General features: G+C 40.6%; 1 protein-coding gene across 1 annotated transcript; it reads left to right on the top strand.

Moving 5' to 3' along the window:
- Window positions 1-426: 426 nt before the first annotated feature.
- Window positions 427-16,045, top strand: LOC128113361 (zinc finger protein 58-like). Its single transcript, XM_052742986.1, has 4 exons — window positions 427-559; window positions 3,955-4,081; window positions 4,757-4,852; window positions 12,379-16,045. Exons 2-4 carry the CDS (start codon window positions 3,958-3,960, stop codon window positions 13,491-13,493), a joined length of 1,335 nt encoding a protein of 444 aa, XP_052598946.1. The 5' UTR covers window positions 427-559; window positions 3,955-3,957; the 3' UTR covers window positions 13,494-16,045.
- Window positions 16,046-18,018: the final 1,973 nt, after the last annotated feature.

Here is an 18,018-nt window from a genome sequence, read left to right on the forward strand (position 1 = left end):
GTATCTTCCAGAGGTCAATGGGGAGTTAGGAACATAGTCAGGCACACTAAGGCTACTTCCAAAAATCATCTTAAAATCATTCTTTTCATTCTTACATTAGTGTATTTCTTTGTAATTTAAAAGCAAAACCGAGTCAAAGTGATTGTTTTTGTTTTTTCCATGCTGTGGTATGATTAAAATCACAAGATATGGACCAGAAATGTCCTCTAAGCCTAATATTTCCGTCAAAAGCTCGACTCACATTCACACATCTAGTGTTGTGGATCTGAAAGTGAACGCCAGCCTCACTCCCCATCCCTGACCTGCTGAATCCGCTTTTTCTGCACATTTTCTACTACAGTAGCTGGGCACAAATCCAGGAACAGAAGATATCACCAAACCAGGGCTCCCGGAATTTTTACGCGCAGACTTGTGGGAAATGTAGTCTGGTCCTTGTGACATCACAGGGACCCACTCCGGAAACAGTACTTGTGCATTCTGTCTGAAAGTGTGCTATTTCTCCAAAGTTGTGCGAGAGTCCTGCCCTGCTCTACATTCCTGTTGGGTCTCTGGCACGGAGGTTGGTCCAGGGTGCAGCGCGGCCTGACGCACTGTGCAGGGTGCCGGGGTCCGACTTGGAGGGAGAGGACCTGAGTGGGAGGGCGGAAGAAGCTGCCTTGGAGGTGCTGTGCTGAACCGGCTGGGTCACGTGAGGTTGCAGGTCAGGGCTGGGGAGAGGGCGATAGAGATTGTACCCTGAGTGATGGTTTCCTTAGGATGCCGCGTGCAGCCGAGTCTGCCTTGGTCTTCTGGGACAGGAGAGCTGCCTGGGAGCGCGGAGTAGATGATAATGCAAAGTCCAGGATTGCAAACTAATGATGGTCAGCTGACTGCCTGCTCCTGAGGTGGAGCTGGGAGCTCAGTGAGCAGCTTTGTTGGGGAAGCATGCTTCTCTAGCTGAGTCTAGCTGAGTCGTTCTCACATGGACGCTGTCAGATTTCTCAGAATCTGTAGAGCAAACGGGTTCTGGTCCTTCCTGAACTCTGTAGTCGGCCTACAGACTCTTGATTGTGTTCATTTTGTCTACCAGTTAAAGAAGTAGGAAAGGAAAAATCTGAGGCGCAACAGGTCGCATGTAAATTCTGGAACACAGTAAATAGATCTGCCAGAATCCGCTGCAATAGATAAACTTTGACTGGGGGTGAGAGAACACACATACACCCCCACACACAGAGGGACCCTCTGCAGAAAGAAGGAACTGGAGAAGCTGACTCCGGGCCACACCTGGAGGGCTGGGTTTTCTTAACTTTTGAAAGGTCCTCCATCCTTAATGTAGGATGGACTAACTGTAAAAACGCAGGATGTCTGCTTGGCCCAAAATGATTGTGTGGGGTGGACCACAACGGTTGTGTCAACGTCTCGACCTGGTCTTGAACTTGTTGAGCTAGTCCAGAAGCAGGGTGTCGAGGAACAGATGAAAAACTCACATGACCTTGGGTTCCAGTGCCAGGTTTTTGTGTCAGGTCAGCAGGGTGAGGAAGAACTCACAGACTGTGTGTATTCATGTGATTTACAGTAAACAGACCTTTTATAGAAAAGAAACTTGAGTCTACTCTATTGCACATCTCTGTCATCTCTACTAAAATCCAAAAATACGTCTACTATGTAGAGCAAAGCATGTGATACTTATTTTGAAACTGAAATTATAATTATATAATTCATGTTTGCAAAATAAATACTATAATTGGTCTCCCATATCTTTTCATGGTTTAATCCACTTTCTGAGTCATAAAATTGCAAAACTTCATGGCTTGAAGCAAAAAGTAGTGATTGTTTCATGGCACAGTTATCTGAGACAAAGATCTTGTAGTTGCTACTTCATGGTGTGTGTGCTGTGTATTGAAAGCACTGTGTTATGTAATCGGTAGATCGGCGATTTTCAATGGAGGGTTATTATTTTTTAGTTCCTGACCAGGAATCCAGTCTTCTCTTTGCATATCATTTTCCAATTTTCCAGGACACTTCCCAATGTCCTGCTAGTCTTCAGTTTTGTGTGACTCTCTGAAAAGATCTCTGAGGGACACCAACAGGGGATGCAAGAGTTCTTATTACATCTACTCTGTTCATTCTGTTGTCCTAGGCTCGCCTCTAGGACCGGCCACCATTCAAGTGGAGTTCTATATCCACCTCCCAATTATAGGTAGAATGTGTAACAATTTCTAATGAATTGCAGTGTGGCCCCTCAGGCCAGACATAGTTTGCATTTTTCCCCATTAAAAGTGAATTTTGCCAGTTTCAAATGCCCCTGAAATGTTTGCCATGGATAATATTGGGTGAAATCCCTCATAAATGCTATACTGTTAACAGGTGCACTGCCCACCACTCACACCCGAGAACTGCTGAGAGAGGAAGAATTAGTCTTCCCAGGATGAGAGCGCTCACTGTTCATCCACTAACAAGTGGTCAGTCCTCAAAATACAGACAGGCAATACGGGACGGAGTCGGCCAGTCATATTTATGTGTGTGTGCGTGTGTTGGTGTGCTCTGTGCGTGCAACAATAGTAATTAGAGAACAATACACTATATGTAATTGACTCTTAGGGGACATGAGAGAAGTTGCAATGAGATAGAGGGGAAGTGACATACTTCTATGTAGGGGACATTGCAGAAGCCAGCAACAGAGTGTTTGAGGAGGTAATGATACCATACCTAAGAAAGAGGACCCAAAGCGTAACCATGAAATTATTACAAAATACCTCACTATTACATAAATTGTTGATATTTCTTGCATTGATAAAAAGGAAAAATAATGTGTTACTATTCTTATAGGTCATTCTGTGACTTTACTCAATAAATTGTGAAAACTAAATTCTAAAATTAGCAAATTTTGAAATCAGGAAATAGCATGAGCAATTGTACTTCTCAGCTTTAGCACAGAGATGCACAGGTGTCACATGTGCAAAACATGCTCTAGGAATACCGCAAACACCTCAATCAACACCTGTCAGAAAAGACAGAAAGGCAAAATGGTTTAAAAAATCAAATGATGTGTATTTTATGTTAAATTCTCAATAGCATTGTTAGTCCTGTACTTGCCTGTTTTCTTACATGATCAGATACTTAAATGACATTCAGTCTGTGAGTTCCTCCCCCTGCCTGCTCCCTCTCATGTCCCATGTCACCATCATTTGTACCATTAGTGAATCTGTAGAAATCCTGAAACCCAGATGACGGCCCGAGCTGCTGTATCAGACTCTATTTTCATTTCACTTCACATTCATGACTGTGCTTATCAACTGTTGAGAAATTCCTTCTCCCCGACCATGACTTTCTCCTGTGAGAAATGTATATATGTGGTGTACAGTAGCATATGGTACTAAATGTATGTTCTGTGGATGCATTCATTTTATATTTCTGTCTTAAATGGATCGTGCTCAACTGAATTTATAGGATCTTTTGCCTTGACTTTCCTTGAAGATGGATCCAGTGTGAGATCATGTAACCACACTGGACATGTCTGAGGAATAGTACTCACCTATGTAAGAAACATTTCTAGCTTCTTTCATCCTGGGAAAAATCTAGATTTGTGTCCACAGGCACATGATGCCTGTGTTAGGGTTTCTATTGCTGTGATCAGGACCATGATGAAAGACAGGTTGGAGAAGAAAGGGTTTATTTTAGACTACAACTTCAGGTAACAGTTCAAGGTAGGAACCTGAGGCAAGAACTGAAGCAGAGGCCAGAGAAGAGCACTGCTTCTTGAATACTTGCCCAGCCTACTTTCCTCTACCATATAGGAATGCCTGGCCAGGACAGGCACCACCCATAATGCCCTGTGCTGTGTCAAAGCAATCACTAATTAAGAAAATGCCCCTTAGACAGGAAAACTCTCCAGCCCAATGTATATTGGTATTTATATTATTAATGGATTTGCTTAAACTAAAGTGCAGTATCATTCATTGATCTTTATTCCAGGAAATGCTGTCCTTCGGGGATGTGGCCATTGAATTCTCTGCAGAAGAGAAGGAATGCCTGGAGCATGCTCAGTGGAATTTGTACAGGGATGTGATGCTGGAGAATTACAGCAACCTTGTGTTCCTTGGTGAGGATCACATATTGTGAATTCTTATTTCACCATCAACATGTAGCTTCCTCACTTTGTATGGTATCTCATGAGAGCATTTCAACAGCTATTTTCAAATCCTTCGTTTTCTGAAAAATTGGGGAGATTGCTGTATTAAGAATCATTTTGGGGTTGGTGTGGTTAAGAGCACTAATTACTCTTCTAGAGAACTGAGGTTCAATTCCCAGCACCCACATAGCAGTTCACAACTGTCTGTAATTCCAAGACCTGACACACTCACACTGATATACACAAAGGCAAACACCAATGCCCATAAAAAATAAAAATAAATCATTAAAGAAAAATAATCATTTCACTGTTTTTCTTTTTGTGTTTAACCTTTCTGTGTTGGATGTACGTTTCCTTCACTCCAGTGGGACTGTTAGAAATTCAATGTCACGAGACATGGAGTACACTTGTTAATGAAAGTGTTTCACAATTCAGTTTTAATTTTTTTTCCCTTTAAGTGAAACTCAGAATGCTTTTTAATTCCTTGTGTAATATAGTTATCCTGTAAGAAAACATTTAAGGAACTGATTGTCTGCAATCATTTATTACATCATCTCTTTCCTTATAAGCCATGTACTGGAAGGCACATGTCAATTCCAAGTAAAAGAACACATAAACAATCTTGTTCCCTTTTTCTGCAAACAGGTCTTGCTGTGTCTAAGCCACACCTGGTGACATTTTTGGAGCAAAGACAAGAATCTTCAGATGTGAAGGAACAAGCAGCAGCCATTGTGCACCCAGGTATGTAGGAATGAGGGGTTCAGGGGCAGAGTTGAGGTCCAAATATCCAGTAGAAAGGCAGGCTTTCTCATCTGCTTTGAAACATGATCCTATGGGAATCATTCTTTAGGTCTCTCCTTCATGTCTTTGTTATCCAAGGAGCACATCTCTCAGAAGTTTATGATGGCTTAAAAGTCTTAAGCTTTGTATTTCCCCAACAGTGAGCTGTGCTTCTATTTACAGTGACTTCCAAGGTTTTTCTTTTTGTTTATTCTCCATTGTAGTGTAAGACTCAGGGAAAGAGAATTCTGTGTTGGTCAGACTCTGAGTCATTTATTTACAGAGTTTGAGAACAGACTCATGCCAGAAAGATCTCTACACCAAAGTGAGCATGATTGGGTTTATAAAGCCAAATCCACAATTCCATCTCAGAGAGGCAGGAGGGGCAGAAGGCTCAACAGTTTCAGTTCTGTTGATTATAACAATGTGGGGGTGGGGAACAGTTGGATAAGACTCAGACAAACCAGAGTTATTTTTGACAGTTCATTCAGTGGAGCCATGCTGCTTCTGATTGCTAGCTGCAAATGAATGCATGGCTCGTTTAAGAAATGGTTCCTGGGTCTTACTAGCTGAGCAGAAAGGCAGCTCAGTGTGGTAATTCCATCTTTGTCCTAGGGAAAGCTAAATTAAAAGTGGCTCTGTAGCTGGGAGTGAAGTTTCAGCAATGTTTGTTTGAACTTAGTTGAATTGTTGTATTCAGGGGAACTGCAATGAATTTAGGTAAAGGAACTGCTCCCCAACTGGCTACTGGCTAAGGTCTGCCACTGGGCCCACTTCCCCAGGTCCCTGAATGTCTAAGAAGGCCCAGCAGGGAAGGTGGCTGGAGGGGATGGGAGAGCAGTGGCATTATCCAGAGTGTTGCAGCCCCCTGGCAGCAGCACTCACCGAATTCCAGGGTCAAGGGAGCTGATTACAAAGACTCTAGAGCCACTGACAAATTAGGCTCTGATTCCAAACTTTTAGGAGAAAAGACTTTACTTTAAGACTGTAATTAGAACTGACTTTACTGAGCCTTTGCAAATGTCAAAAATGAAACAATTTTGAGTTCACCTACAGTTTTAACTGTGGTGACTCACGGTTCATGTACCCTTTGTTTTGTTAGAAGACAATATAAGTAATTCTTTTAAGAGATATCTTTTAGATGTTTTCTAAAGTTTGTAAACTAGTCCTATAGAGAGTTTGCTTTTGAATGTAAGAATTGTAAATATGTATAGTAATATTCATACTAGAAATATGTTGATATTAATGAACCATGGTTTGGTGAAGCTTAAGGAGTCTTTAAGTTTGTTGCAGTTGCATCTGAAGTTTATTGATTTATTTGATACATTGATTTTAAAAAAGGGCTTGGCATAGCTAAGGCTCTTATAGACATCTTAAATGCATTCTAAAAGGACATTCCATCTTGGTCATTCTCTATTCCTTTACTGGGGTGTGTGGCAGTCCTAGGGATTGCTGTGGTTGTTTCAACTATTTGCAAGCTCTTAGTAGAGACCTAAGTCAGAGCTGAGTTAAGCTGTGTACTTCCCCTGCGAGAGGCTGGTAGTCAGGGATGGGAAACATTCTTCTTGCTAGCTTCCAATCTAAGACAGAGTATGCTTGATGGACAGTGTATCTCATGAACAGGTAAGGTTGACTAGAGAAGAAGAATGACCTAAGGCAGGTACAGTCTATCTGAGGGGTCTGACGGGCCCTTTAATACATTAAGAAGGGGGAGCTGTGGAGATCTACAGAGGTTTCCTAGTGAGATCTGAGCTTGCTTTACCCAGCAGGGCTACATAGGGGAATGATTGGACCACGGGCATGGTTGCCAGATGTTTGGAAGGGTCTCCACTTGGCTGTGTGGTATGCTTTGATCTAGCAAGGGGGAGGTCTTTTGCCCCACCCCTTGGCATTGTTATAAGAAGCCCCTTTGAAGAGACAGAAGGGGCCTGTGGATTTGATCCAGGTCTTCCCGAAGCTATCCTGTGTTTCTGTCTTTCTCTTCTCCACTATCTTTCTATCTAAAACATTTCTTATCCTCTCTCCTCCTCATAGGAACCCTTTAAAAGGTGAGAGCAGGCTTCCTGCACTTGACACATTTAGAATGCGATGCAGAGTCTAAGATCCTCCTCAGCATGAGAGAATACACACCTTGTCTTATGGGACATGAGGAGTGATTTGTCTTCCTTACAGATAAGGCATAGGATTTCCTGGTCTGGTTTATGGGCTGGAGGGAGACAGAAGCAGCAGACACTGACAAGTCCTATTCCCCATGCATCCTTATCTTGTGTTGAGACTAGAATGCCATAGTAGGTTTGTGTCCCATCTGAGGGTACGTGTGGTAATCTATCCTGGGTGTGTCCTGCCATGCAAGTGTAGTGTAGATTTAACTCTTTTTACTCAAGCATACAAGCGTTCAATTGCAATAATCAGTTTTATATGCTTTTGTTTTGTTGTTGTTTTCAAGGCAGGGTTTCTCTGCATAGCCCTGGCTATGCTGGAACTGGCTTTGTAGTCTAGGCTGGCACTGAATCAAAATGATCTTCCAGCTCCTGAGTGCTGAGATTAAAGGCATATGTCACCACTCCTGGCCCAATAACCAGTTACTTCAAGTACATCTAATTTTGATATTATTCCATAGTAAGCAAAAAATAGTTGAACTTAGATTTGATTCTGTTACTTGCTTTAGGCTTAACTTTCATGCCATGTACAGAGTACTGTATAATGGAAGGTAGAAATTTCTCTCTAATATTGTTTCTGTAAATGAATTATATTTGTATTTAGCGTGAATACAAACACACCTTTGGGTACACTATGTTTATTTCATCATTCAATAGGTGACTCATCATTAACTATTATGTCATAATTACCTTTGTTGTAACAGCTTACAATAAATTACTGACTCTTATCAGATTAGGACTTAATAAATGAAAGTAATTCATCTCTGTTAAAAATTTCACACTCTAAAATTATGAGTGTTGAACTGAAAATCTTTTATACCAAACAAAATTTAAATATAAACACAATTCATGGAGGAACTGGGAACCTCAGTTTCTTGAACCCTTTATAGTGTGCTTTATAAAGTCTAAGTCAGTCCTGCAGACCTTCTATATTAAGTAGCTTGTTTCATCATAATACCATAAGGGAGATCTCAGTGTGAGGGATGAGCAGGTTGAAGAGGAATAGACATGGAGTTTCCCAGACCCACTAATACAACCTCCGAAAGGATGTTGAGGCTGGAGAGATGGCACAGAGGTTAAGAGCACTGGTTGCTCTTCCAGAGGTCCTGAGTTCAATTCCCAGCAACCACATGGTGGCTCACAACCATCTGTAATGAGATCTGGTGCCCTCTTCTGGCCTGCAGACATGCATGCAGGCAGAACATTGTATACATAATAAATAAATAAAATCTTTAAAAAAAAAAAGGATGTTGGCACTGCCCATGGAAGACAGGCAGGAGGACAGAGGAACCCCACAGCGTCCAGTAGCCTTGAATCCACAGTGAGCTCAGAGAGTGGCTGACTCTGTTCCACAAGGAGGGTCAGGAAAGGTGACAAAGTGTAAGGCCCAGAACAAGAGCAGAGTGAGCACAGATGGAGTGGACTCCTTCACAGTCACTCCTTCAGCATCCACAGAGATGACAGAAGGTGTGGATTTAACTGAGTTTTATTCATTACCTCTTCAGTCAACATCTTTTCTCTTAGACAAAGACCTATGGAAGGAATCCTTGTCAGGATTTTTACCAGAATCTGGACAAGACAAAAATACCCATACCTACTCCATTGGAAGACCAGAAGGACAAAGTTGGGTTTTGTGTCAGGAAATGCATAGGTCATTCCAGCACTCTCTAACGCTAGTTTCAAAGGCTTTATAAAGCCAAACCCACAATTACATCATACCACACACAGGCTGGTGTCCTAAAATCCAAAATGGTTAGTTCCATTGGTTCAAAGAATTTGTTTTATGTTGTAAAACAGTTAATCTTCCAAACCTGCCCGTGAGGCTACCTGAGAACATTTTCTCAGCAGGATTATTTTGCTGGGGGACCAGTTGTGTAAAACTCAGGCAAAATAGTTACTTTGGACAGTTCAATAACAGACTCTGTACTATTTTCTACACATCTGAAAATTGCACACATTTCTAAATATCTAGGTGTGAAACCATTGTAAGAAACTAACTTCATACATGAGGTTCTTTCATGTCACTTACACTCATGTTGAAGAAAGTGACCCCATCAGAGTTCTCTGTTTTTGAAGAAGATATCTTTTAAAGAATTTCTTTTTCACACTCAGTAATAAGGATTTAAAGTGTATGCCCTTTGTGGATATATATTCAAAGACTAAAACTGTCTGTAGCTAGGAGTATTTGTTTAATTGATCACCAATAAGCTTTACAAATTCTGTGGTTTCAAAATTTTTTGCTTTTCGTTGCAATTTGATATTCTTTGGTATTATTTTGGAGGTGTGTATTCTCGAATATTATTAAACGACCAGCCTGAATAATATTCTTCCCAGGGCCCCAGATGAGAAACTGTGAAGGGCAAGAATTATTTTCAGGAAATGAATCTAAGTACACCATGCTCTTTGTCCATCTAATTTATTCCTCTGGGATAAAATCCTATTGTAGTTGGAAGTTTTCCTGTGTTCCAGCTGGCTGGTGTTTGGGACAAATCTCTCCCACTCATGTCCCCCAAGTAAGCACACAGAGGCTTATATTAATTATAACTGCTCAGTCATTAGCCCAGGCTTATTACTGACTAGCTCTTACACTTAAATTAACCCATAATTCTTATCTACGTTTAGTCACGTGGCTTAGTACCTTTTTTCAGTTCTGCCTTCACATCTTGCCTCCTCTGTGTCTGGCTAGCAACTCCTGACTCAGTCTTTCCCTTCCCAGAATTCTCCTAATCTGCTTATCCTGCCTATACTTCCTGCCTGGCTACTGGCCAATCAGCATTTTATTTATCGACCAGTCAGAGCAACACATTCACAGCATACAGAGTGACATCACTCATCATCCTATCTACACATCTTCAGTTCTGTTCTCATGCCTAGCTCCTTTCTTGCCTGATTTCTCTCTACCTTTATCTGCTGTCCCCTCTAAGTTCTATCTTAATTCTCTGATCTCTTAATTCTGCCTCATCTAGGTTCTTCTCATCTCAGCCTCAAGTTCTTTAGTCAAAATCCTCCTTATCCCTCTCCATTCTCCATCCAAGTCTCTGAGGTACTCAGTTATAAACCCAAGCAATAGTAATCCTCCCCCTCCAGCCAGGTCACCAGACTTGAATTCCTATAGGGTCATAGAGGCAGACAAGAATTTTCCACAGGCAGTGACTGTTAGGTTTTCTTTTACAACCCAAAAAGGTAGTGGTAAAGGAGGAGGTCAACTGAGAGCTAATGATAGGTTACAATATCAAGAAAAGGGGATTTATGTGCTCAGTCTACATTCTTTGAAGTGGTTAGGTAAGAAGTTAGGATACTGTAATGTTAGTCAGGCTGTATAAGAAAAGAGGATCTCACCTTAAATTGCATAAGAAATAAAGCTATCTGCCTGACCTAGGAGACAGGTGTTGTTTCCATAAGGGTGTTACATTAGTTTAGGAGAACATTTTCCTTGGATGCTTGATAGGTATTTTAGATAAATACACTGTTAGGTGTTCTTGGAAGCACACAAGAAAATCGTTTTAGGAACTAGCTCATATATATACAAAAGCTAAAATATCACTAAGACTTCTTAAGCCATGGCTTAATATTTGTAAGTATTTGTGATAGTAGCTGGATTTCATTACATTTTCATGTGACTTGCAGCAGTGTATAGCCTATAATCTCTCGTTATGCATCCCCTATATATTTCTGTAGATGGATAAAACACATTGATAAAGTATATAAGGACAGTGTTAAGATTACAAAATATCTAAGAGCTCTGCTTTGAGATTCCACTCTATAGGTAAATACCAGTTTCCTGTTTTCATGCCTTTTTCCTTGTCTCTCTGTTTAGTGCTCAATAGCTGTTTACTCCTGTAAATGAATAAATCTTACAAATACATAATCTTATTGCCTGGGTATGGTGCCCTACTCCACTGATCCCAGCACTTAGGAGGCAGAGGAAGGTGGATCTCTAAGTTTGAGGTTAGCTTGGTCTAGATAGTGAGTTCTGGGACAGCAAGGTCTACATGGAGAAACCTTGTCTTGAAAAAGCAAAAACAGGGCTGGAGAGATGGCTCAGAGGTTAAGAGCACTGCTTGCTCTTCCAAAGGTCCTGAGTTCAATTCCCAGCAACCACATGGAGGCTCACAACCATCTGTAATGAGTCTGGCGCCCTCTTCTGGCCTGCAGGGATACATGTATACAAATAAATAAATCTTAAAAAAAAAAAAAAAAGCAAAAACAAAGAAAAAAGGAAATTGTGGCGAAATGTTGTTAGTACTCTAAAAAAATAAAGCTTGCCTGAAGATCAGAGGACAGAGCTAGCCACTAGAGGCCAGGCAGTGGTGACACTCACCTTTAATCCCCGCACTTGTGAAGAGGAAGCAAGAAGATCAGGAGTTCAAGGCCACCCTGGGTTACACGAGATAGAATCTGTCTAAAAGAGAAACAGCCAGGCAGTGGTGGTGGCTAACACCTTTAATCCAAGCACTAGGGAGGTGGAGACAGAAATATAAGGCAGGTGGAGACAGGATCTGGAACCATTCAGTCTGAGTATTCGTAGAGACAGGATCTCTCCCCCTTTCTGGCTGACGATTAAGTAGAGGTAAGAAGTTTCTCTAGTGGCTGGCTCCTTTACTGATCTTTCAGCATTTACCCTGGTATATGGCTGGCTTTTTGTTAAGACCAATTAGGATTTGTGCTATAGGAAATAAATCATTTTGTCTATCTATTCATTGAAAAATATGTTATCTCAGCAAAATTACTGTAATTCACAGATGAACCTGAAGTTTTTTTAATCATGCCTCGATATGTTTCAGTTATATAATTTCTTGTCATCCAAATAAAACATAAATTACTGTCCCAAATTTTCGAGCTATAAACTTAATTTTTTTGTGGACCATCTGCTTCTTGTGCACAGCATATCTTTTGTACCTTCCAAAATAAAACTCTATATGGAAAATAAAAGTTTTGTATTTTGACACAATCACAATTAACTTTCTCTTTTCCAGATTTGGATACTTTATAATTTCATGGATGTCTGGACATATAACATTTCTATTCTTTAAGGGTCTTATTTCTGCTAGTAAAATGCTCTTACAATTTACTGAGCTATTAAAACTTTAATAATATGCCATTATGTCTATATTCTATTTGGTTGTACCCTGTTTCTAGTAAGAATATAATTTATTCCTACCTACAATATTATATCTTTTATGCTCACTGCCTATCAGTTTTGAAATGATGTATAGTTTCTATTGATGCTTCAATATGTATGAGTAAATATCTCCATATAAAAGTAAGCATTATGAGAATAAAGAATATTTCTTAGCTTTTGTTCATATCTCAACTTTTGCTCAACAGGAATAACATCCAATGATTATAACACTTACAACAAGACCATTGATTGCAACTCACTACATATTCAACGCCAGAGAATTCATACAAAGGAAAAACCCTACAAGTGTAAAGAATGTGGTAAGGCCCTTAGTTCTCGCTCAACACTTTCTATACACCAGAGACTCCATACTGGAGACAAACCCTACATGTGTACAGAATGTCATAAGACCTTTAATACTCGTTCATCACTTTTTATACACCAGAAAAATCATACTGATGAGAAATCCTACAAGTGTGAAGAATGTGGCAAATCATTTTACTATCCTTCAATGCTGAAGCAACATCAAAGAATTCATTCTGGAGAGAAGCCCTACAAGTGTGAAGAATGTGGAAAAAGGTTTTCTTATTCTCTACGCCTTCAGGTACATCAAAGAATTCATAGTGGAGAGAAACCATACAAGTGTGAAGAATGTCACAAAGCCTTTCGTAAATACTCAGCCTGTTGGAGACACATGAGAGTTCATATTGCAGAGAAATTTTACCAATGTGAAATGAGTGCACAGGGATTTAGTAAACCTGCTTTCCTCATTGGGAACAGGGCAGTTCATACTGCAGAGAAAGCCTACAAGTGTGAAGAGTGTGGCAAGTGTTTTTGTTCATCTTCATCCCTTATTCGACATCAAACAATCCATTCTGAAGACAATCCCTACACGTGTGCAGAGTGTGGCAAAAGGTTTTCCTCTCTTGCACGCCTTCAAGAACATCAGACAGTCCATACTGGAGAGAAACCACACAAGTGTGAGGAGTGTGGCAAATGTTTTTGCTCATCTTCATCCCTTAGACGACATCAAGCAATCCATTCCGAAGACAATCCCTACAAGTGTGCAGAGTGTGGCAAAAGGTTTTCCTACTTTACAAACCTTCAAGAACATCAGACGATTCATACTGGAGAGAAAGCATTCAAGTGTGAGGAGTGTGGCAAATGTTTTTACTTATCTTCATCTCTTCGCCGACATCAAGCAATTCACTCTGAAGACAATCCTTACAAGTGCAAAGAGTGTGGCAGATGTTTTTCATCATCTTCATCCCTTAGGCGACATAAACAAAAAAAGAAAATTCATTCTGAAGACAATCCTTAAAAGTGTGGGGAATTTGACAAAGACTTTGTTAATCTTTATATCCTTACTCAACACATGATATTAGTTCATACCAGAGAGAAATCCTACAAATGTCTTAAAAAGTTTATTTATTCAACCCTTAAAACACATCAAATGAGTGTGTGAAGTGTCATAAAAATCTTTGCTAACATTTCAGATCTTTTCCAACTCAAATAAATACATAGTAGAGAATATTAAGTTAGTTATTTTTGAATGTCAACAGGAATATGTAGCTAGAGTTTTCCTGCTTGGCCCACAGTCAGGACAAATCTCTGTCACCCGAAAGTCCCACAGCTGCTCAGACCCAACCAAGTAAACACAGAGACTTACATTGCTTACAAACTGTATGGCCGTGGCAGGCTTCTTGCTAACTGTTCTTACAGCTTAAATTAATCCATTTCTATAAATCTATACCTTGCCACGTAGCTTGTGGCTTACCAGCATCTTCACATGCTGCTTGTCATGGTGGCGGATGGCATTGTCTCCTCCTCAGCCTTCCACTTCCCAGAATTCTCGCCTATACTTCCATATACAGACCATCCCACAACAGGAATATCTAACTTCCAACAGCAAAAATGTTAAGAATGTCATCAAAGAACAGTGGAGACTTCTCTTTGCTCTAACCCCCAACAGTTTGTTCAAGCAGTGTGTTTGAAACTTGCCTTGATTAATGAGTCCCTTTCTTCTGTAACTATAAATATTCCATGAAACCTTTACATGTCCTAACTTTGTCCACAGGGTTCCTGGAGTCTGAGATCTGGGCTGTGGCATAGTTACTGTTGTTTTTCCCAGTGGAGTCATCCAAGCTCCTGTAATATCTCCCCTTGTGTGTAAGAATCTCCGTCTCTCTGAGCTAGCAGGTTTTCACCCAGCATCTGGCTCCTGAATCCTTATTGGTAAAATAAAAGGATAGAGTTAGTTAAAACTACAGGAAGGCTCTTCCGGTCTTAGGCCTCAGCGTCAAGGCAGCAGCTGCAGAGACGCAGTTATCAGCTGAGGCAGAGATGGCATCTGTGCGTCAGATAAAAAACAACAGTGCCCATAGAGCAATAATGACAGGAAAGTTATGAGAGTAATCAATCACTTTCTGATTGGATTTAAAGCTTATTCCACAAATAATAACTGATGTGATGCTAATTTGGTGATATACTTTTGCCTGGCTAGATGATAAGCCCTAAGGAGAATTGAATGCTGTTATTCTAATAAGTAGATATGAACTAAATGAACCCAAGTTTTCATCTTTATAACCAGAGTCAGGCACCTCTCCACACCCACCAGAAAATATTGTGTGGTAGATGGAGAATAATACACAGATGCAAATTGGTTGAAGTGTAGGGAATATTAGCCTGTGGAGGGCCCTAATCTAGAAGTGACACCTGTATCACACAGTGTAAAAGAGGTCCCTTGTTGGGAGCTGTTCAGCCTAGTTTTGGATCAGCATATGACTACCTGTACAATGGGTTTCCTCAGAACAGGCACCTGTGAAATGCACTCTCACTTGGTAAGGACCAGTAGTCCACAGGACAGCATAGGAATTTGCAAAATTTGTGCAGCTTGCAGGCTCTTGCAGGCTCTTGTTTTCCTCTCATTATATTGGTGATGCTTTGGGCAGTTCTTAGTTTTATGTTGTCAGTCACACATACAACAACTGTAATTTTCCCTGGAAATTCTGTTCCTTTTCAAACACTTTGCCCTAAGATTCAGCAGGTGGTTATTGCTTCTTAAATCCCTTATCTGGAATTACTAACTACAATTCCCAACCCTGGGAACTTTTCTGACTCAATGAAGATAGTTAAGTACATTTGAGAAAACAACCCTTGGAAAATTAACCATGTTTCACAGTTTGGGAAAGGAGAACAGAGCATATGTACACAGACTCTGATGAAAGCCTCAGGAATACATGTGGTGCCAACTGCTGAGAGTAAGTTCCCTGGATCGCAAGCATAGAATTGTTGGTAGGATCTCGTGTGCCCCCGGAGGAAAAAATACAATGCCAAATGTGGAATGGGTAGATCCATCTTTACCATACACAGGAGCTTATATTGGTGGAAGAAGTATGGTATAGTGAGATGAGAAAAGAGTGCTTTATCAAGATCTGCCTTTTACAGAGAGGTTGAGATATGGGACCCGTTTGTACAAAAGGGAGCTGTATAAAAATACATCTTGCAGACATGAAAGAATTGTCTGGGTTTGAATATTGTTGTCCTTAAGGCATTGTGTCCAGGCCCATTGCTTTTTAACTTTGTAGTCACGAGTAGCTGCCAGCTGACATACATGCTGTGAGAGCAGGATGTGTCTCACTCAATGTTTAATTAAGCCTGCAAAAATGCTGAACTCTATGTCTAGAATAAGGTTATGCAGGGGGTGGAAGGTGTATCTGGGGAAGCATAAAGGGGAACAATGGGGGCTTTCATAATGATCACAATGTATTCCTTAAATTGTGATGTATTTCTTAAAGTCAAAAATAGAAGCCAATGATGTAACCCTGGTAAGAGAAAACTCTGTTTAAGTATAAATAAAGTCAACCTGAGCTATTTGGGGCCACTTGAGTGTAATCCACTTGGTGATCAGAAGTTTTCCTTGTACTGATACCCCTTCCCTGTCTCAGGACCTGAACTCTAGCCAAGGCTGGACCTGAACCCTAGCCAAGGCTGGATCTCAGCAGAGTGGCGCCATGAACAGGGACCTGAAGTTGGTATGTATTGGGACTGAAGGGGACAGGATCCTGTCTAAGGGTGCTGCAGACCTTCCAGGAGAGCCCTTGGTTTATGGAGGGACAGGTAATCAAAGAACTTGAAAAGTGAGTGCCCTGTCCCAACAGAAATGGGACAGTGTAGTTCAAAGGAACCTACTCTTTATATAGATATTTTTAAGCATATGGTTAAAGCCAAAGCTTTAAAAGTTTCTACTAGTCAAATAACAGTATATTCTGCTATGGGATAATGCTTTTGTACACTGGTTTAATAAAACACTGATTGGTCAGTAGCAAGGCAGGAAGTGTAGGCAGGATAAGCAGACAAGGAGAATTCTGGGAAGAGAAAGGGTGAGTCAGGAGATGCCAGCCCGCCGTCCAGGGAGCAGCATGTAATGGCACACAGGTAAAGCTACGGAACATGTAGCAACATACAGATTAGCAGAAATGGACTGAGTTTTAAGTGTAAGAGCTAGTCAGTAGTTAGCCTGAGCTAATGACCAAACAGTTATAAATAATATTAAGCCTCTGTGTGATTATTTTATAAGCAGGACATGGGACTGCAAGGCCCAGGACCAGAGACACATCTAGCTATAGAGCTCTAGGAAGAAGAAAGTTGAACTCACCAGGGAGACTCCAAGGGAACAAGACATGCAGGAGGAGAGGTAAAAACCACAAGTCATGTGGCAACATGTAGATGAATAGAAACGGGTTAATTTAAGTTATAAGAGCTAATGGGACAAGCCTTAGCTATGGGCTGAGCTTTCCTAATTAATAATAAGTCTCCGTGTCATTTTTTTTTGTTGTTGAGCTGATAGCCCAAAGAAAAATCCGTCTATGGAATGAGCATGACAAATGAAAGAGGCATGGATTGCCACTCAGAGTACCCTGGGAGTTAGAACAAGTTCATGAACACATTCAGGCACACCAAGGATGCTTTCAGAATCTTCTTAAAAAAGATACTTCTTATTCCCAAGGTAGTGTGTTGTGTAGTTTTACTTACTTGTCTAGACTGCCAGTCAGCAAATAATGACAAGGAGACTTCTCATTAATTATGAAAGCTTGGCCTTTAACTTAGGCTTATCCCCAAAGAGTTCTTATAACTTAACTTAACCTGCCCTTATTAAGCTATATGGCTTTTTTTTTCTTTTTAACCTTTCTACAATTCTGTGTGCCTGACTTGGTCTGCCTATAGTTGGCTTTTCCAATCAGCAACATTCATCTCTTCTGCTCTCTCCCCGGAAATCCTACCCATCCTTTCCTGCCTAGCTACTTGCCATTGAGGTCTTTATTAAACTAATAAGAAGGTGCCTTGGCAAAGACAGATCTTCACAGTGTACAGAAAAGATTATCCCACACAGTATTGCTTCATCATTTTAAAGTACAACTGAGTCAATGTGATTTTTGACGCTGTAGTAAGATTAAAATCAGAACGTATAGACCAGACATGACCTGTAAACCTACTGTTTCTGTCAAAGTCTTGACACACATTAACACATCTTTATGGTGATATTTTATTTGTATTAAAATGTTATTTGTATGTTAATAAATAAAGTTCCCCGGGGGTCAGAGCTATTAGCAAGCCATAGGAAAGCAGGGCAGTGGTGGCATATGCTTGTAATCCCAGCACTTGGTAGGCAGAGCTGGGTAAGTCTCTGTGTGTTCAGGGATACAGCCATTATTGGATACACATGCCTTTAATCTCAATACCAATCATGGAAAACCTGGAGGCCTATACAGACAGGCCATGACAAGGCAGTCATGTGGTTGGGTTTACAACCAATGAGAAGACAGAACAGGAACTCTATATAAAGA

This window comes from Peromyscus californicus, unplaced genomic scaffold (genome assembly GCF_007827085.1).
Source record: "Peromyscus californicus insignis strain IS unplaced genomic scaffold, ASM782708v3 Scaffold_18__1_contigs__length_77618521, whole genome shotgun sequence".
In the NCBI taxonomy this organism is placed as follows: domain Eukaryota; kingdom Metazoa; phylum Chordata; class Mammalia; order Rodentia; family Cricetidae; genus Peromyscus; species Peromyscus californicus.